Raw genomic sequence first — 20,968 nt, 5'->3', positions numbered from 1 at the left:
AGAGTTGAGATAAGTAGCAAATGTATCCCCTCCATTTTTTTTCTAAAGGAGAAAACCAAAGTAAGGGGTACCAGAATGAGTTAACTCAATGCTGAAACAAAGTGAAAATGTGTAATTAGCTAACATGTCCAATGTAGAGACCAAACTAAGTAATTCCAGTTATAAACAGTTCTCTCAGGTTTCACATTTATAAATTAACTGGTTAACCACAATCTCATTTTTCTTTTTTGATTATGCAGTCCCACTAATCTTAGAAATTCAAGCCTAAATGCAATGTATAATCAAATAACTTTCCTTCCTTGGTTTTTAAATTATTCAAAATGGGTAATTCCTAAATATCAACAAAAACACCTTCATGTTCTTTTATCTTGTTATTCACATCTCATTCTAGAGAGCTGTTCTAGAGAGCTCTGGCAATGAAGACACTGCAGAAAATATCATTTACAGTAAACTTTATTTTCATTGATTTTATTTAACATAATTTCAAAGTAGGTCTGTGCTCTAAGATAAGCAAAAGAACAGATATTCTAAATATCATTAAGAGATCCTTTTCCCACTGTTCCGTGAGCAGCAAGCACATGGGGCTTGGAGGGCCCCAGTGGTGACACCCTAACATTCTATCCCTGGAGATGTGACCTAGAGATACAGAAAGAACAGATAACACCGATATAAAGAATCCAACTGTATGAGGGTACCACAGGAAGAAACTCTCGTGTTACATCTTACCCATCCTTTTAGGGCTTAATGATAATGACCGATTTTTTATCTCCGCAAAGTTCAGTGCTGTTTTTTGGTCTGTTCTGAAGAGAAATGTCAGAATATATGGAAATGCTGTACTTGTTTATCTTAATACATGAAAAAGAGTAGAAGTTTTAAAAATTCTTCATGAGTCCAAGCTGGGCCGTGACTATTACTGATGGGGTTTACCCAACGCACTGATTCCAAGTTTGACGACCATCAGCAAACTGTTCAAAGGAAACACATAAAAAAAAATTCAGGTCAAGAACAGCATGGGCACTCGACTATTTTTAAGGGACTAGACTCAGCAGGTTCCCCACAAGTACGTGCCGAGGTGGTGCCAAGGGAGAGCCAGCGGAGATGGACTCCGGCCCTGGAGCGCCGGAGGAGGAACATGCCAAGGGCAGTTCTGCGCTCAGGCTTTGAAAGTGTACACGCGAGTCACAGTTCCTAATGGAGCTGCCAGCACGTCAAAGATGAGAAAACAGGGCTGCAAAGGCCACGGCCTCCCCCGCCGCAGAGCTGGGTGACGGCAGGCCTCCAGCCTGCCAGCTTACATGGCTCTTGACCTTGGTCCACACCAGGTGTAAGACTTGACTCCTGACAGCATCCTGACTACGATCCAAGTCGGTGAGTAAGCTTTTTCCAAAGCAGATTTTAAAAAGTCTATCTTCGGGTTATCTTTATTAAAGACTACATTTTAAGATCAACCTGGGTTGGATTTTACAATCAAAGTTAATTAGAAAACAGGATTCGATCTCAGAATTTCCTTTTAGCGAAATTTTCGTTAATAAAGGACACCAATACCGCTGAGGTATGTATGGACCCCAAGCTGAAAGTCACAGTAGCGGGGCGGGTGCAGTCCCGGCTTTGCACCGAAGCCGCCTCCCCTGCGGGGAGGAGTCAAGAGGGATCAGAGCTCGGATGTGAGAGCCAGACCATTTCAGAAGTGAATGAGTATCCTCATCTCATTATGACATGAAATGAACTGTTTTTGCGGCCTTCCCTATGTGTGGATAAATTAAGGCATTTCAGCTGATGCTCGGCATCAGGTATACTGAGACGAGCACCCTTCTGAATGTCTAAAGCGTTCGGGACACTGAACCAAAGCCAGCAACAGGGCAGAGAGTACCTGGCACCTGCGATCAGGCCTGCAGGCATGAACTTTCTCGAGTTGTAGAATCTCACCCCCATGATGCCAGCCAAGGTTCCAGATGTGACTGGTGGAAAGATAAAAAGAGTCAAAGATCAATACATCTTACACGTGGGAGGACGTAAAAGTGGCCAACTTCCCACCTGTCTTTCAAAGGCCCAGACCCGATCTCATAATCCTCTTCCCCCGAGTCGGGGACCTCCACGCCGTCCACATTTAATGGGACCAAGTATTAACACCAACACTGGCCTCAAAGGCTCTCAGTGTCTGATCCCGGCCTGCCTCCGCCTCACCTCCTACCACTCTTCGGCCATAATTCCCGTTTTCTCCTACACTGCCGTGGGGTTTCTGTCCCCTCCTCGTTGCTGATGCTGTTGGCCCTGCATGCTCTCAGGCCCTTCCCGTTCCATGTTCTATTAACTCCCACCACCTGGCCCGCAGCAGGTGCAGGGGACACAACCGTCATCACAGAGAGCTCTGCCCTAACAGTGCTTCCAGCTTGATGCGCTGACTTGAAAGAATCACACAAACAAAAATTTAAAAGTACAATCTGTGCTGTCGTTTGAGTCATGAAGCCGTGTCCGACTCTTTTGTGACCCCACGGACGAGCCAGGGGTCCTCCATCCGTGGGATTTCCCAGGCAAGAATACTGGAGCGGGTGGCCATGCCCTTCTCCAGGAGATCTTCCCGACCCAGGGATGGAGCCTGCGTCTCCTGCACTAGCAGGTGAATTCTTTGCCGCTGAGCCCCCAGGGAAGCCCATCATCTGTGCCACAGGTGCAATGAATGCATTACAGACAATGTATTATCAGGGGGTCCAGCCCACTCAGGGGGAAGGGCTTGCTGAGACAGTGGAGGCTGAGCTGTGATGTGAAGAGCGGTGGCTGAGGAGCTGAGGGCAGGAACGCAGGTCCAGCAGGGGGCCGGGCAGCGGGCGGAGGCTGGGGGATGTGCTGGGGCGCAGAAACCCACCACAGCCAGGGAGAGGGCCACCCCCGGCAGAGCCCCGCGGGCCCCGGCAGGGACTGGGGTTTTCATCCGGGCGATGCGAAGGCATTAAAAGACACGAGCAGAGGGATACCCAAGCAGAGCTGCCGTCTGAAAATACAACTGCAGGCTGCAGGGCACCCATGAAGAAACTCCCTCGGGAACGCAGGCAGCGGGGGCGGGAGGGCTGACTAAGACATGGTTGATGGCTTTGGAGGCAGAGAAGGGGACGACTTGGGATGTGGGCTGGGGGGAGGGTTGACAGGACTTGTTGATGAAATGAACATGAAGACGGACGGGAAGAGAGCAAGGGAGACCCAAGTGGATGCAGCACAAGAGAAGACATGAAACCAGGTCAGAGCTGACGCCTGGACATGCCTGGAAACTTCCACGCAGGAAAGTGGATACACACGAGAAAGGCTTGGCGGAGAGAGAAATCTGTGGGTCGTGTGTGTATTGGTGGTGATCTGAGGCCTGGGCTTCAATGATCTTGCCAAGGGAGAGAGTATAAAGAAGATAAAAAGAGCCAGGTTTTAAGAACCTTAGTATTTAATGGTCAAAAGAGACCGGTGGACAAAACAGACAAAAAAGACAAGAGAGACAAAAGAGAATGAGAAAAATACAAAGAAAAAAAAAACAAGAGAATGGAAAATGGATTGGCATACTGTGCCGAGAACAGCTAAAAGGGCAAAATAAAATAAGGACTGAAAAACGTACACTGAATTTTGAAATACACAGGCTCCTGGTAGCCTTGGGGAGAGTTATTCTTGGACTGAGAGGAACAGAAGTGGAGGCTGAAGTGGGTTAAGAATGTGAACTGAGGAAGTGAGGATGGGAGGGTGAAGGATTTTTTAAAGAGAAGTTTCTGAAGAGGAAGAAGGGCAGCCACTGAAGAAAGAAGTGGGGTCACGAAAGGTCCCTTTTCTGTTCTTTTCAAATGGGTGAGAGCTGAGCACGTGGGCGCGTTCAGGGCTGGGACCCACCGAGGGGCTGGCATCACAGGGTAGAGCTCAGAGAAGGGGGGGTGCAGAGACCCGCAGCCTGGGAGGAGGGACGCACCTGGAGACCGGGCATTTGCTAGCATGGAGGGGCGGCAACGGAAACAGGACTCAGGGATCTGAGGCGTGTGGGGGCAGAGCTGGGCGCCTCCTCATCCCCCCACGCCAACAGGGACCAAGGACTGGGGCTCCCTCGCTCCCCGCACAGCTGTAAGGACCAGAACTGCAGTTTCCTCGAGCTGGGGGAGGGGGGGGTGTGGAGGCAGCAGGGGGCCCACAGGCCCTGCAGAGTGTCGGACACGTGGGTGGGGCTCGGGAGAAACACAGCCAAGCCACTCAGATAAGACGGAACCTTCACCCCCGCGCTCTCACGTCCGGGCTGCTAATGGGACACGGCAGGAGCCCGCGGCCACCTGTGGTCCCCAGTGAGAGCTACGGCTCCCTGAAGGGCAGGCCTCGGTCTTATACACTTCGCTTACATCTAAAGGACGAATAAATGACTTTCAAACGGGAAAAACGCAATACTGATGCGGACCTAACCAGAAACACGGTCCTTTAGCGGTGCTCCAGCAGACAGTTCTCAGAGGGCAATCACAACGGTTAAGAGACATGTGCTTGCCCTCTACATGTTTAACGCTGACCTCACGGGGTCAACCTACATTTGGGAGGGAGGAAAACCTTTCTGCGTCCTCTACATAAAAGATCAGCAGCAATGGGCACAAACCCCCTCCTTTCAAACCTTCCCCAGGACTTGACAGAAGCAGGAGAAGCATCTCAGTCTGAAGAGCCTGCCACGTCCCACCAACCCAGGGATGCATCAGGGAGAGACCGTGAAACGACGTACCTAAGAAAAGCCAAACGTTCTTCGGATCCTGAGACAGCTGATAGGAACCCAGGCCGGCAAGACCACCGAAGAGGAGCCCGGCAGCCAGGGACGGAACGCTGCCTGGAAGGAGGTACACACACACCTGCGTTCTCCTGGCAGACACTCATCTCAGCAACAGGATCCCCCAGCCCGCCCCGCTACCCACTCCCGCAACCCGCCGAGGAAACGGCAAAGGGAACATCTCCCTGTGCCATTCGAGACCAAGGTGTCCTCATGCAGAAAAAGGTTTGGGGTAGATTGCCTTTTCCACTGGAGAAGTCAGGGCCATAACCACACCACCGCCCTCTCCTCTGACAGGCAGGGCAGCTCCGAAGGAGAAGAGGAGTCTCCTGGCCGGGGGTGATTAGCCTTGAGAAGACTGGAACTGCCCGTGGGTACAACTTCGGGCTCATCCCCAAAGGAAGGGGAAATAGGGTCAGTGAGTTAAAAAAGGATTTTGGAGAGTGGGTTCTGGTGTGTGTGCTGGCGGTGGGGAAGCAGGCGAGGAAGGCTCCTGGAAAATAGCCAGATTCACCGACACACCTGCACCTGGCTTCAGGCGGAGACCTCAAAACCACTCATGTGGAGCTAAGAGGCTTTCTCCCACTTAAAGAGCAGAGATGGCCCCGGGGTCAAGGCTGATGTATGGCAGGTGATGATAATGACCATCTACTACCATCCCTAACCGGCGTCTTTAGATAGAGGCAGAAGTGACTAGACAAGAAGCCTGGTTTAGCTCAGCCAGATAACCTGGAGGCGAGTAAAGGAGCAGCTACGGGGCTGATGATAAGCAGGCTCTCCAAAGAGGAGGCTTAAACCTAACCTGACTCCAGCAAGACTGTAGTCTGGGAGCACTGGAGACTCGTTCTTCACCAGGAACAAGATCGCAAGAGGTTAAACAAGTACAAACCATACCTGCTTTCGCATAGCCAATGATCCCGCCGGAAGCAACCAGTGCTGCATAGCCAAAGCCAAGCCAATGTAAAGGCACTCTGAAAACAGAACAGTAAGACATTGGTGCGAAACGTGTTTTAAAAAACACACAACTGTAGGATGGGATCAAAAAGGTCATCATTCCAGAACAACCCTATCACTGTACAAACGCTTATAAATCCCAGAGAGGTTAGATGACCTGCCCAGGTGAGCAGCAAAGTGAGGACCCAGACACAAGTCCCTGTGGGAGGTGCATATTCCATCCTCCCATAACCCCAGCTGCCCCGCACTCTTGGCTCAGAGGAAAGAAACTCTGTGTTTGAGAAGCTCCTGGCTGCTCCACCCACACACACCGGGCACTTACAGCGGGCCGGAGTCCTTCGGCATCTTTCTCTTTCACTCTGTCCAAACCAGGCCTGCACCTGCAAAGGAGGGGCTGGATTAAAGGTGGTCAACAGCACAGCTCTCTAGCAGCCAGAAAGAGGTGGGTCAAGTTCCAGTTCCAGCCCTGGGGAGCTAAGAAGTAATGGCTCAACTTCTCTAAGCCTCAGTTTCCTTCACTGTTTACCTACCCTGTGGAAACTTCCCACGGCTAGGGTCAGCATCAAATGGGATAATACGTAAAAAGTGCTTTGCACACAGTAACTGCTGAACAAACAGCAACCATTCTGGTAATAATCTAAGTTCTAATAACATAGGCCCACGGGAAACTTCACTGACCAGCTCTCTACAGTTAACAAACTAATCTTTTCATCATCTAACCAAGTTATAACCAAGTTGGAAAATAAACACTCCTGTGCCCTTAATTCAAGTATTTTAATTAGCCTTTCTGGGGGGAGGGTGTACTGCTTTTCAGCCCCGCCCAAAGAATTAGATTATTTCAAAACTCAATATTTATAACACTTTCAGACAGTTAATTTTGCATCATTCATAGTTATTGTTACGGGGGGCGAGAGGAAGGATAAAAAATACAAAAGCCCAAGCCGTAATTACGTAGAGCTACACCTCTGGCAAACTAGGGTGGAACTAATTTTCTTAAAGAAATGCATTTGGTATCCATCGAGGCTAAGCTTGAAAACAACACACTCCTGTTCTGTATAAACTATTGTCTGGGGAGCTTGGAATCATAGCGCCGTCATTAACTCCCACAGTTTTAAAGAGTTGGACGGGTAAAATCTCCAGGAAACTAATTAGCTAAATCGGTAAGCACCTGCCAAGAGTTCAGGGTTCCCGCAGAATTCACAACCCACTAGAAGGAAAGCAGAGAACGAGCGGCCAAGCATCGCGCAGCCTAAAGCCGCCGCCTGGATCCTGGGGACGAAGAGCAGGCGGCAGCAAAACCTCTCATGTAATTTTTAAAAGTCAAATCCAGAGTAAAATAATAATTCCAAAGCACACGAACCTCCTTCCCGAAGGTCTGCCCGCACAGGTCGACCAGGGCGTACTCGCCTCGGGGCGGGGAGTCACCGTCCCGCCGGAAGTGTTGCGGCGCGTTTACTGCGTCCCAGGGGCGAGGCTTGAGACGTAAGGGCGGGGCTAGCGGCGTGGAATCACGCCCTCTCGGCGCTCTGGGGGCGTGGAGTGAGGCGGGGCTAGAGGCCTGGAGTGGCAGCACTCTCGGCGCCCTGGGGGCGTGGCGTGAGGCGGGGCTAGAGGCCTGGAGTCGCCGCGACTCGGGTCCCTAGGGGCGTGGCGTGGGGCGGGGCTAGAGGCCTGGAGTCTCCTCGCTCTCTGAGCCCTGGGGGCGTGGCTTGCTGCCGACAGCCCGGCGCGCGCACCGTCCCCAGGAAAGGGAGAGTCGCCGAGCACGTGCGTCCCGGAAGCTGGACGCGAGCAGGGCCGTACAGCACTAGTCCAGATCCAAGCCAGCCTCGCCAAAAGCCGAAAACCCAGGATTGGAGTCTAGTTTTGACAGGCCTGGCGAGCTGGGCCAGGCCAGCGGTGGAGGTCACCGATGGGGGAAGAAGCATGATGGAGGTGGCTCCAGTCCTCACCAGGTGTCAACCAGATGCAGGCCATCGGAGATGGACCCTCTAGCCTCATCACCTAGTTTTCTATCATGAGAAGGGACTATTTTCTACCTGCAGAAGATACGGTGGCCACAGGCTAGACAATCTGGCTCACTTCCCTTTGTTTTAGGGAGTGAGACTACTTTAAGGCCATATTAAAAGGGGACTGATAGTAGGTGAGTTAAATTTGCAAGTACCTCTGCAATGTCCCCGTCCGTTCCCCCTCCCCCACCCCAACCCCTCCAACCACAGATTAACTCCACACCTGCTTCTCTTCCCTGCCTCACCATTCTCAGTTGATGTAACACCAATACATGGGTGTCATCCGCTGCAAGTATATAACAAGAACAGATCATACATATACAAGCCAGTGGAAAGACACGGCCACCTTAATTGCAGCGCATGGCCATCTTAAAAAAGAAATGCACAAGGAGAGAGTTGTAAGCTGTTTTATTGGGGGCAAAATGAGGACCATAGCCCAGGAGACAGCCTCTCAGCTCTGCGGAACTGCTCACTAGAGTCGGGGGAGTGGGCAGAGGGCGTCAGTATACCTGATTTTGGGTGAAGTGGGTTGCTGTGCACTCAAGCACACATTTTGACGGAATGTTGGTGCTAATCACGAGCAGGTGCCTCTGTTAACGATGTCTCTGTTAAGTGCTTTCATAGATAAGACACAAGAGACGGCTCATAAAACCTCCTGAAGACAGTCTCTATCTAAAGGCCTGCTCTGCCAGTCTTCCCCAGAGTGGCTTATGCCTGATTTCTACCTAGAACTCCTCTGAGTGTGCTATAGGTCAGCAACTGCAGTGGCTAGGAACCTAATCCTTGTAGAGACAAATGGCAAGTGAGTTTTTGGCAGCATACATATTCCAAGAGAAAACTTTACCACTCGCAGCAACGCCTACCTTTCAGATATCAAAACCGAAGCCTGCGTTTACCATAGCTGACTTCAAACAGCCAAAGCTGATAGTGACTAAGACCTGAACAATTCCACTTAGGCCAGACCCTCACCAACTTAATGGAAGACTGCTGAAAAAATCGATAGGACTTGCCTTAACCAGCTGGGATGACTCAGGGATTCACCTCTCCTTAATTAGGGGCAAACTTCAAACCTTACTTAAGCTCACCAGGATACTCTCCCTGCCTTTGACACTTAAAGGAACTAAACCACAGAGATTTAATTACCTACAGTCCTAGGCCCTGGTAGAGCCATTATTTGATATAAGATACAAATAATTAAGATATAGTTTTAAGACTACCTTTGTTAGAAGATGAACTAAAGCCTACAGCCATACCACCCTGAACACACCAGACCTCATCTGATCTTGGAAACCAAGCAGGGTCAGGCCTGGTTAGTACTTGGATGGGAGGTTAGCCAAGTGGTTTCTTTTTGGATGGGCTGAAACAGATTTAAAATAAAGGATCTCATTTTCCTGCCCTAACATTTCCTTGTCATCCACTGGAAATAGAACAGTTTAATCACATTTGGCAGCCTCTCTTTAACCTTCTGTTCAGAGCCCTGAACTTCGGCATATGCATTATACATACATATTTATCTACAGCTTTTAAGCTTGTCTTACCATACTTCCTGGTATGAATGTCTTTTTATACCTTTTGTTATCAAAATGAACAAAATCCTCATTAAAATTACTAGAACCACTTGAAGACGCCAAAGTAATGCAGGTTTTTCATTCTCCCCCCACTTAAGAAGAAAATCTAAAAAATAACTCCTTTATCCACTTCTGGTAAGAAATGTGTTCAAGATTTTCTATTATTTTAAGCCACAATATTTTGAGAAAGATCTTTATTTGCTTTACACAGCAGTAAAAATTATATATTATAGGCTGCATGTGTGTGGGCTCAGTCATTATTTCATGTCCAAATCTTTTGTGAGCCCTCTGGACTGTGGTCCACCAGACTCCTCTGTCCATGGGATTTCCCAGGCAAGAATACTGGAGTGAGTTGCCATTTCATTCGCCAGGGGATCTTCCCAACCCAGGGATCAAACCTCTGTCTCCTACATTGGCAGATAGATTCTTTACCACTGAGCCACCTGGGAAGCCCATATTATACATTAAGATACTATATATCACCATGATATATAATTTATATTGCCTATCAAAGTTTTACCACAGTTTTTTAAAAAAACCTGAAAGTGATTTTTAAGCTGTACATTTTCTTCAAAAGAAGAAATTCCTAGCTTTTACTTAGGGGGAAAAAAGTATATTTTAAAAAGTTTTTCTGGTAGGAAAAAATCTGGGATTCACTGCATCATTCATATTTTCTTCTTTTTTCTCTTTTTTTCCGACATTTCCACCGTTTTTCTCTTCTTGGCTGACACCAGGCTGTTTCCCTTCGTTGGCTTATTACTGTCACCAGTTAGGCTACATTTCTCTGCGTCTGGTTTTGGCTGCCTTTCTTCCTCCTGGATTGCATGGCCAGATTCCTCTTTGTTGCTTCTGGACTGTTCTTTACTTACTAAAACACAAGAGACAGTGTGTTTAAAGGCAGTTTTTCCCTCTAAAGTAAAATAAGTTGAGAATAGAGTGAAGTTATCTGACGTTCCTCCACCTCAAGAGGTAACTATTTAAATTTTTTTAAAAGACCGGTCTCACTCACCAGGAGCAGGCTCGGCAGCAGCAGGCGGGCTTTCTTTCGTGTCTGTCCCTCTGTCCAGCCACACCCCAAGACATGTCAGCCTGGCGTTCGTGTTTACTTCACACAATAGAGACGGGAAAAGTTTCTATAACGTAAGAAAGAAAATGTGAGGTGACATAAAGCAATCTGAAATAATTACTTTTATTTTCCCATAATCAAGTTAATTAAAAACTCACACAGCATTTTCTTGAGTATAATAGGAATGCTGTTTAGAAAATAGTTGTGACCTTGACTCGTGATTGGTTTGACTATGTCCACCAATTTCTAAGATGCACTTCTCTAAGGTAAGGCACTGTTTGCTCTCGTTCAGTTCCAGGTTTTAACCAAGAACCCTGCACAAAGCAGGTGCTCAACAAACCACACTCAGAGACTGTTTTATAAGAGAATGAAGAATAATAAACCAAGACTCTGCAAAAGTGACACTACCAGAGAACTTAAGTGTCAAATTATCTGGTTCAAAACTATTGTTAATTCTACAATTGATCAAAAGTTCCCCATTTTTTTTCTAGCAACGGCAGGATTTTTATCTAACAGAAGCTTATAGAGAAGATCATCAATATACAGAAGAGAAGAAAATGCTGTTTCTCTGACTGAATGAGCAGGAGTTCTGGGATCCAGCCAGCTCAGACTCACCAATACCAACCCCTGGGGCAGGACTATGGAACCCTAACTTTAAACCACGAATATCAATCATGCCTTGAAGAGATTTTAAACATGTAAAAGATCTGTGCCCAATGAACCTTTGAGAAAATCCACCTCACTTAACTCAAAAGTCATACTGACAATAAGACCTGCCTTTGGTTTATTTATATTGTGCTGAGACACTGACCTTGTCCTGCTTAAGCTTCCACATTTTGATGAAACCATCACTTGATGCTGTAACAAGAACATGATGCTCTGGAGTTTCAAAACTGAACATGTCTTTTACCCTAGGACAGAAACAGTGATACCGTAAAAGAGCCTTTCCTGCAGACAGTACGATGCTGCTAGAAAACTTCTAGGCACATAGTCTCTTGACTTTGCAAGGCTTAAGGTATTTCCAAATTGCTCAACGAACAGTGCCAAAAATTAAACATGCCTCACAATCCCATGAGTTGGTCTGAGTCATTTTCAGGGTCTAAATTCCAAGATAGAATTGACTATCAACCATACCTTAAGAAGGACTTGAAAAGACTTAACAACTTAAGTTGTTAAGGACTTAAACAACTATAAATAGTCAGATTATCAGGAATAAAAGTTAATTATCAGGAATTAAAGGAAATAAAGATATTTAAACTCCCTCCACCTCAGGAAACTATAGTGAAAGACAGAGGTGACCAAGGCCTCTTCCCCTTGTCCTCAGGGCCTACCACCCATCTGAGCTACTATCATCTTCTTTCTGGATTACGGAGTAAACTCACTGGCCTCTCGGCTTCCATTTTTGCCCTCTAACAACTTTCTAAAAAATCAAACAATGTTATTCCCAGGCTTAAAATTCTACAAAGGTAGGTTCGGTTTCAAAACACCACAAGAGGGAGGAAGTGGCTGGGACATAGATAACCCAACACCTACAAAGGCACTTGATATAAAACTCAAACTCCTTCCCACAACATGCCAGGCCCAGCCCCATTTGGCTCCCTCTGACCCAGGGAGGGTCTTCTCTCTGCTCCTAAAGCACACCACGCTCCCTCCTCCCCCAGGGCCACTGTGCCTACAATTCTCCCCCTTTAGAAACAGTTCCGTTATCCCGAAGGTCTCACTCCTCCTTCCCCGATCACCCATCCAGATAAGTCACCTGTGTTATTCCCAAATCCTAATACCTATTTTCTTCCTGTTAAGATTACCTGGGTTCTTGTTTATCCTGTTTGTTGCGCCGAGAGAAGATAAGAGCCAGGAGAGTGCAAGCTCCTGCTGCAGTTTTTCATTACTGATGCTCAGCGAATACTTGTTAAATGAACGACCAAATACCTAGGAAGAGCTATATGGCCTTGAAGAATAGGCTCCCTTCCCCAAACTAGGGCCTGTCTAGTGAGTACAGTATTCTATTTGTAAAGAGAGATTTCTCAAAGCTAAACCATGATTTAGAAAATGAAAACTACGAGTTGTTTGGGACTTCCTTGGTGGTCCAGTGGCTAAAGCTCCATGCTCCCAATGCAGGGGACCTGGATTCGAACTACATCCCACATGCCACAGCGTGCTGCAACTAAGACTCGGAGCAGCCAAATAAATAAATAAGCATTTAAAAAATAAATAACTAAGAGTTGTTTGAAACATAAAAGAACATGCAAATAAAACACATTACATGATCACCATTTTACAAAATTACAGTGGAAAAAGCAGGGGCAGAGTCAGACAGAACTGGGTTGGTTCCTAGCTCCATCACCTAACAGGGGGGTAAGCTTGGTCCAGTTATTAACCACTGACCCTGAGACTCACGTCTGCCTGCAGAGGTACACTGAGCAGTAAGAGGTAACGGAGATGGGTGCAAGGCAGAGGTCAACATGTCATTTATTTCTCCTGCAGGAAAAGCAGAGTGTGGGAAGGGGCCAGGGGACAGGAGAATAGAGGAAAAAAGACGAGTGGTTGGGGCAGAGCTAATTTTTTTCCCCATTCAAGTATGAATTGAGGGTTCCAGGCTGCAAGTATAATGAAATCATTGAGAAAATAAGTCCCTTGTGCCAATGACTAGTCCTGGTGACGACTTCACCACTTTTGCATCACTATGGCCCAGACAACATTCCCCATCCTCTTGGGGAAAAAAAAATCAGCTATGTAGGTATGTCTATTCACAGTCATTCACAGAATTCGCAGTCATTCACAAAAAACGTCTGCCTTATGAAGTTACTGCATTTATAACAGACTCTATACATACAAGCACACAGAGATTAGTGTTAAAAAAAAAAAAAAGTACCTGTTTTCATGAGCTTTAAACTCAGAGAGGCATGTTAGCAAATCACAGTCAAAAAACCTTACAACCTCTTCATCTCCAGCCACTGCGAGGACAGATTCCTAACCGAGGAAAAAAAACAGAACATAACACCCAGAATGTCATCAACAATTCCGACCATCACCATATACACTCAACTCCCACCACTGACTTCCGATCACTTACTGAAAGAAATGTAACAGAAGACACTCTCCTTTCATTTGTGATGGTGCCACTGACGGACGCAGTGTCAAGCTGATAGACATCTATTCTGTTCAGTATGACAACTACGTATTTCTCTCCTTTTGGGGACCATTCCACTATGTGAGCATCTGTAAGTTACAAGAACAAAGCTGTTGTATTTCATAGATAAAAAAAGAAACTGATCAGGGTCATAAAGAAATAGCAAATATTTACATTGTGCTCTTTCACATCCATTATCTCATAAAACCTTCACAGCAAACTTATGATGCTTATTTTGTGAGTAGACTTTAGACAAGGAACTGGTGTGAAGAATCACTAAGGTCATGCAGCTCCTAGGTGGTAGAGCCATGCCAATAATCCCAATAGAAAGAGGAGGAAAAAAAAGTGACCTGAGGCCTATGCTCTCAGAGAGAACCACCATCATGTAAGGAAATAACTGTAAGTGTGTGGACACGAGAACTTATGTGTATAAACATTAACATCCTATCAAATTTTCAAATGCATTCTAAACAAAAACACTCACTTTGGGCTTCCCTGGTGGCTCAGTAGTAAAGAATCCGCCTGCCAATTCAGGAGATGTGGGTTCAATCCCTGATCCGGGAAGATCCCACATGTCTAGGAGCAACTAAGCCCGTGCGCCTCAGTTACTGAGCCCTTACGCCCGAGAGCCTGCGCTTCACAACAAGAGAAGCCACTGCCGCGGGAAGCCCACACACCGCAACAGAAGAGCAGCCCCCAGTCGCTGCAACTAGAGAAAAAGCCCTTGTGATGATGAAGACCCAGCACAGCCAAAAATAAATAAAATTAAAAAAAAAACTCACTTTGTTTTATGTTTTTTATGAATGCCGATCTTCCCTCCACAAGGTTCCATGTTCTGCAAAACAGGAAGCTCATTTACCGCATGATCACTGACTGCCCAGGTGTAAAACTAAGTTTAATGAACACACAGATGAACATTTACTATTTGGCCATTCAGAAGAACTGCCCTCTTTCTTACGGCAACCCCCGAAATAGTTCTTATCAAGCAAGATTAAAACTCACTCTGTTCCAACAGACCTTTCCTCTGCTGAGTTCACTATATTTTCAAAAGGTTTGACTTCCCAAAATACTTCTTTATATAAGACCCCTCTCTACTTCACAGCTGACGACTGTAACATGTTTGAATTTAGAGCCTTTCATTTTCCCCCTTTCCTTATGAAAAGGTTCACAAGCGTTCAGCTTTGCCCTGGTGTCTGACAATGGCAGACAGTATAGAAACAGCACCAACACCAACTTCCCTGCGGCTCAGATGATAAAGAAGCTGCCTGCAATGCAGGAGACTTGGGTTGGGAAGATCCTCTGGAGAAGGGAAAGGCCACCCGCTCCAGTATTCCAGCAGTACAGCTACGCCAGGGGGTGGGCTCTTACATTTGAAGACCAAAGACCACAGCTTAGTAAAGGTGCTCCTGGACCTTCATGACTCACCTCAGTGTCTTATCTGTACCCACAGACAGGGCCAACTTGCCAGATGGGTGAATGGAAAGGAAGGTCACGTGTCCTCTAAAAGGAAACCGACAGTTAGCCCCCAGCTTGACTGGCACCTGGAGACCACGGAGGGGAGGCGGGACTCACTTGTGAGCTCTGATCGACTTCAGGCACTCCCATCTCTTTGCGTCCCAGACACAAATGAGGCCGTCCTCAGCCCCGCTGATCAAGTGCCTGTTGCCATGGAATTTCAGGCAAGTTATCGTGCCTGTGGAAAAACCAAGCCCGACAGTCTCTGTTACGTGTACGCACATCTGCAGCTGTAGTGCCAAGCCAGCCACAGGCATTTCGTGACTGAGTGAACACGGCTGTGATCCAGTTAAACTGCGTTTTTACAATCAGGCCACCAGCCTAGATTTGGCCTGCTGACTCCTCTGGCTGCAAAGTCTAAATATTTATATTTTCTCTTTTTCAGAATAGAGTATGGACTCCTGGGTCAGTGCTGTCTCTGCACAAATCCTGATCAATTCTTCACATGGCCCTTTATACTGAAAGTCAAAGATCTGTGAGGAATAATTGTGCACAGACCCCCGCTAAAAACCAAGAAAAACATGTGGGCCTATGTACTCCTCACAGTGGGAGACTCTAGCCATGTCTACCCGCATCTTCCTCCTTCACTGCTGTCTTATTTCTTATTTTGGAAATGTTGCTTTCCCATGTCTCCTATCTTCTGCCCATGATTCCACCTGTTACCTGGAGAAGAGCTTATGTACTACCAGCCGTTCGAAAACAGCAGTCGTACGAGAAATGAAGGAAATCAAGAATCCTGCTTCATTCATCCCCTATCTAAACTCTTCCCAGGCCAATCCCTTTCTTGAGGTTGAACACCTGGGCAGACCAGGTACAGACCAGACTTGTTCAGCTTATGTCTCCAAGCCCAAGGGAGGGAGAAGCCTTCCTGTACAAACTGGGACTAGGAGACAGAGGAAAAGGAATGCACGCTGAAATCACCCAAAGCTGAGCTTCTGCCGAAAAGCAAGACACTTGTCAAAGCAGCTAAGGACTATCTCACAGGGCACGTAAGGGGGACACTGATCACTCCGAATTTCTGCTACAAACAAACAGCAGACTCTCGCCTGGCGAGAACCTCTGAAATAGATGAAAGATGGTTTAAGAAAAGGGGTACTTGTCTTATTTGCCTTTTGTTGCAGAAAACTAATTTCCTCGGGCAAGTTTTTCCAAACTAAGCACCTGAGTAAGAGATTCTCCTGTCCTGAGCTCCACCTTCCCCTTCTTCTTCTGGAGCACACATGAAACCCCTCCTTCTCTGTCCCCTGGGAAAACACAGTGATAACAGTGTATGATGCTCAACAACAGGGGCTTCCCTGTGGCTCAGCTGCTAGAGAGTCTACATGCAATATGGGAGACCCAGGTTCGAGCCATGGGTTGGGAAGATCCCCTGGAGAAGGGAAAGCTACCCACTTCAGTATTCTGGCCTGGAGAATTCCACGGACTCATGGGGTTGCAGAGTCGGACACGACTGAGCAACTTACACTTCACTGGGAAACAAATCACCTGTTGTGTCCGTCTGTCCCTTGATCCTGCTGCTATCCTGGTCAACTTCACCATCAGCGTGAAACCCCAGCCATGACTTGGGGATCACCCCTCCTGACCTCCTTGACTCCAGTAACCTCCACCTCCTTGCATTCCAGTTCCTCACATGTTTATCCCCTGGAGCTTTTCCACAGTAAGTCTCCAGCTCTAAGAATCTATCCCGACCACAAACGCTCACCGTTCCAGCCCCTTCCGGCCTTCCTCCACTCACACTCGCCTGCTTTTTGTTCGGAGATCTGCAGATCCTTGACACCCTACTCTCTCTAGGCCAACAACCTATTCTTTCTCCAAAATCCTCAGTTCCCGTGTAAATCAATCCTTCTCTTGCACACACCAAGTAACTTTCCTTTGTGTACAGAAGAGTGCATAGCCTACTGCCAACAGATGTCCATCAACAGCTTCCAACTCCAGCAGGCAGGCTCTTGGCTGGTTCTTGGGGTCTGTCCCACACTCACACTGCCAGCACTTTCCTCAGGCCTGCACTGCTCTCTGCCCCGTTCAATCCCAACCTCCTCCACTCGAGGTCCCTTGGGATCTGACCCCACTATGTCTCCAGCCACCCCAACCTCCACGTCGACCTTCTCAGAACACTGAGCTCCTTACACTTCCCCAGGCGCACCAGTGGTCAAAGAAGCACAGGCTCCAGATGCAGGTTCAGGTTCTAGTCTCAGTGCTTTGTGACCGAGGGCAGGTCCTGTAACATCGCTGAGCCTAGGCTTCCTCTTCTCTGAAGACACAGCTGGTCTCTCCTGGCACAGCGCTGGGTACCTGGCCCTCCCCCAGAGAGCCAGCTTCTACCATGACGCTGCCACTATGCCCCTCACACGGCCTGCCCTGCCCCAAGCGTCCTTTTCTCCACCTTGCCAGTTTCACCTGCCCAACAACTGACCTCTTCTTATAAAATAGTTCATTTTAATGTCATTTTAAAGAAGCTTTCAGTGAAAACTTGCTTCTTCCTTCTGCCCCACTAGACTGAGTAAAGTGCTTCCATTCTGGCTCAATACAGACTGGGAATAACTTAAGGATAAAGAACCACACTTTGTCCACTTCTGTATCTCTTAGCACAGAATCTGCTCTTATGAGACACTTACATGAATTGTTGAGCTGAAGTCGAATCGTAAATTGCCTCAACACTGTTATCTTAAAGGATATGATTTTCTTACCATTGTGATGCATGAGCGCCCCATGGTCTACTTTCTTTTTCATGTCATAAATGTGAATGGTTTCATCTTTGCTCCCGGTGACTACGAAGCGGCTGTTGACAGCCACTGCTGACAAGGAGGCAGTGTGGGCGTGGTGGGTGAAGTCGGCCACAGGAGCCCATTTCTGAAGAGAAAAGCACACGGTCAGTGCAGCGCCATGATCACATCACAGTTCTCTACAGAAAGAGAAGTGGCGTCACGATCCATGAAAACTGAATGGATTCTACGAATGGAGAAAAGACTACGCGGTGACAGGCAGGTTCAGAGAACTGAATAAAGAAAGGACAGTAAGAGAACGAGAAGGCAACACTGAACACTGTAACTTTAAAAACAATTATGAAGACTGGACTGGAGCTTCCCAAGTGGCTCAGCAGTAAAGAATCCACCTGCCAGTGCAGGAGATGTGGGTTTAATCCCTGGGTCAGGAAGATCCCCTGGAGGAGAAAACGGCAATCCACTCGTGTTCCTGCCTGGGAAATCCATGGGACAGAGGAACCTGGCAGGCTACAGTCCATGGGGTCACAAAAAGCAGGACAGCGACTGAGCACATGTACGGACGAACACTGGGCTACGGGGACTTTAAAATCTCATCCAGTCCCTTAACTCCTCAGCAAGTTTACTTATCCCTGAGCTTCCCTATCATTCATTCACTCAAATGTCCAAATTTTGATTTGAATTTATTCACTTAAATACCGAATGACTATTATGTGCTTGGCACCATTTTTCACAGTGAACAAAATACACAGAGCAGTGAACAAAAGAAACAAAAGCACGTATTCCAACGAAGTCATTCTGTAGGACTGACAAGACAATATGGTATCACACAGAGATAAGTATCTATATAATGACAGGACCTATAAAGAAAAACAAATAGGATTTGCATTAATACCAATATAAGCCCTAGAAAATGACCAATAATGAGATCTCAAGACTTCTATGCTTGCTGCAATGTAACACTCAGATTGAATGAATGTGATTTGCTGAGTGCAAAGAATGATCACTGAATACACACACATACCCCAACCCCCATTAAAGGAGATGCATCATGAAGCATTAGCAAAATAAATAAACCAAGGAAGAAATAAATTCACCAAACTTGTTCGAATACACTCAGGAAGTGTTATAAACTAATTCCTAAAAAAATGACAGCAAGATAGTCCTTCTGTCAATCATTTGAGTGAAGGTGCAACACTCCTGAGGGGCTGCTGTGGCCATAAATCAGAGAATAACCTTTGTCTGGACATCTTACAGAAGGAAAATTCATCATCGGGGCTACTTCCTGTTTAGGTTTAGAGGCAGTACTAGGTTAATGGTTAAGAGCTTTGAGTGAGAGGGGAGGGAGGCTCAAGAGAGACGGGATATTCGTATAATTATAGCTGCCTTGTGGTGTTGTAGGGCAGAAGCCAAAACAACAATGTACAGCAATCTTCCTCTATAAAAAATAAATTAAAAAAAAAAAGAGCTTCAAGCATCAGAGAGCGTCAAAGGTGAGTCCCAGGTCTGCCAATTATTAGCTTAGTGGCCTTGAACAAGCAACTTAACCTATCTCAACTTCTGGATCCTCACCTGTAAAGGGGGGACAACCTCATCTGCCTCAGGGGGTTGCTGTGAGGACTACATGTCTACAACATGGGAAGCACCATTATTACAAACACTAACACCATCAGTAGCATCATCTTCTGAGTATTTAGAACATGTCACCTTTCAACCAGAGGCAGATGAATAACCAGAGTAGACAACAAAATAAACAAAAGCAATTTAGCTAAGTTACATACTTCCAATTTTCTGTTAACTCAAAACTGACACCTCAACTACTTCATAAATAAGTACTCAATAATCTCTAGGAAATTATCTAAGGAATTCCTTTAGAGGGAAAACACAGTAATGGTCTAAAAATTTGATCTTATTTCTAGTAAGAAATTTCTGGGTATTTCCTAACTACCTGTTTGAGTACTCCCAATTTACTTAACTTTTATATTCGTACACTTAGTAAAATACTTAACATTTTTGGTGTTGTTCAGTCGCATCAGACTCTTTGCAACCCCGTTAACTGTAACAGGACAAGCTCTCTGGGGTTCTGTAGGCAAGAATACTGGAGTGGGTGGCCATTTCCTTCTCCAGCAGATCTTCCTGCACAAGAGACTGAACTCTCGTCCCCTGCACGGGCAGGTGGTTTGTCTACCACTGAGCCCCCAGGGAAGCCCACAATACTTATCATACTTTACTGTAACCTTTTCTCTACCTTATTTGCCTTCCTCATCATCTCCCTACATGGTTAAGCTCTCCAATGCAGAATCCATACCTATGGGTTCTTCGCACCTTCACTGCAAGTAATGGTCCCCGCCGGAAGGGCCCAATGATGAACTGGTGTCATTTCACCAACGAAACGTTTACCTGAATCCAGCGCGAAGAGTTTGCTAAAATTCCAGGACAGAAACTCAGGGAAATAGCGAACTGTTCTTTCAACTTAAGCGAAAGCCTCTTAAATTCATAATCGACGGCTCACTGGCCCCTTTTGCAGAAACGCAAACTTGCTTGGTGCACCGTAGTCAGAATGTTCACTACAAAAGCCAGATACCACGTCTCACTAAATGCCTTCTCCATGCTTCAAAAGGCTAAGTATATGTTCTAAATATATTCTCTCTATATATTCTACGTATACTCTAAGTCTTTTGAGTTTCATTCATCGATGAACCCCTAAAACAGCAGACAGCGTGTTCCTCTGAGGTGCTGTTTACCTAGGCCGCTGGGAACAAGGCCTGACGCCCCGCCGCCCCACCACCGGCGGAACCTGCGGGCGCGGGCTCTCACCTCGTGGTGGCCGTCTGCCTCGGGCTCCGGGTGTACAGCGAACCCAAAAAGGACCTGCTCGTAGCATCCAGCAACCAGCTCCATCCAGCGGCTCACGCGTCTCCTCCTCAGCGAACCCGGCGCAGCGCAGAGCGGAAGTGACGAAGGCGGATGCGACGGAAAAGAGGGCCCTTCCCGGGTCGGCGCTCAAGTTACGTCAGGCCCGTGGGGCTGCCTTTTAGATGCCTGCATCCATGGGGGGCGGGGGTTGGTTTCCGGGATAGACGATCAGGCGGAATTTCCAAGGAGGGAATAATGAAGGACGCCCCATGACGAAGATGCCCATTTCAAGGAGGAACAAAACCTGGGCGCCAGCAAGCATTTTCGAGGGAGCCTTGCGCTAGGCGCTTCTGAGACTAGTGGGCGGGACAGCCTCTGCGGAGGCCCC

At 47.1% G+C, this 20,968-nt stretch overlaps 2 protein-coding genes across 3 annotated transcripts; both read right to left on the bottom strand.

Annotated features, from left to right (window-relative positions):
- Nucleotides 1–435: 435 nt before the first annotated feature.
- On the bottom strand, nucleotides 436–7,200 carry LOC122429810 (transmembrane protein 14C). The gene is made up of 6 exons (XM_043450459.1): nucleotides 7,077–7,200; nucleotides 6,039–6,096; nucleotides 5,657–5,733; nucleotides 4,721–4,822; nucleotides 1,871–1,958; nucleotides 436–965 (listed from the first exon to the last, which is right to left on the bottom strand). Exons 2-6 carry the CDS (start codon nucleotides 6,059–6,061, stop codon nucleotides 911–913), a joined length of 345 nt encoding a protein of 114 aa, XP_043306394.1. The 5' UTR covers nucleotides 6,062–6,096; nucleotides 7,077–7,200; the 3' UTR covers nucleotides 436–910.
- A 2,270-nt stretch (nucleotides 7,201–9,470) lies between these two features.
- PAK1IP1 (PAK1 interacting protein 1) lies at nucleotides 9,471–20,711 on the bottom strand. Of its 2 annotated transcripts, XM_043450495.1 has the most exons (11): nucleotides 20,542–20,673; nucleotides 20,125–20,291; nucleotides 17,692–17,854; nucleotides 15,062–15,182; nucleotides 14,915–14,989; nucleotides 14,272–14,324; nucleotides 13,433–13,578; nucleotides 13,232–13,329; nucleotides 11,171–11,270; nucleotides 10,303–10,426; nucleotides 9,471–10,161 (listed from the first exon to the last, which is right to left on the bottom strand). In XM_043450495.1, exons 3-11 carry the CDS (start codon nucleotides 17,732–17,734, stop codon nucleotides 9,959–9,961), a joined length of 963 nt encoding a protein of 320 aa, XP_043306430.1. In that variant the 5' UTR covers nucleotides 17,735–17,854; nucleotides 20,125–20,291; nucleotides 20,542–20,673; the 3' UTR covers nucleotides 9,471–9,958. The 2 variants fall into 2 exon arrangements, with proteins under 2 accessions (XP_043306430.1, XP_043306429.1); XM_043450494.1 differs by lacking the exon at nucleotides 20,125–20,291 and having other exon boundaries at nucleotides 20,542–20,711.
- Between the last annotated feature and the right edge of the window lie 257 nt (nucleotides 20,712–20,968).

The sequence above is a fragment of the Cervus canadensis genome, chromosome 28 (assembly GCF_019320065.1).
Source record: "Cervus canadensis isolate Bull #8, Minnesota chromosome 28, ASM1932006v1, whole genome shotgun sequence".
In the NCBI taxonomy this organism is placed as follows: domain Eukaryota; kingdom Metazoa; phylum Chordata; class Mammalia; order Artiodactyla; family Cervidae; genus Cervus; species Cervus canadensis.
This window is presented reverse-complemented; position numbering and strand designations above follow the sequence as displayed.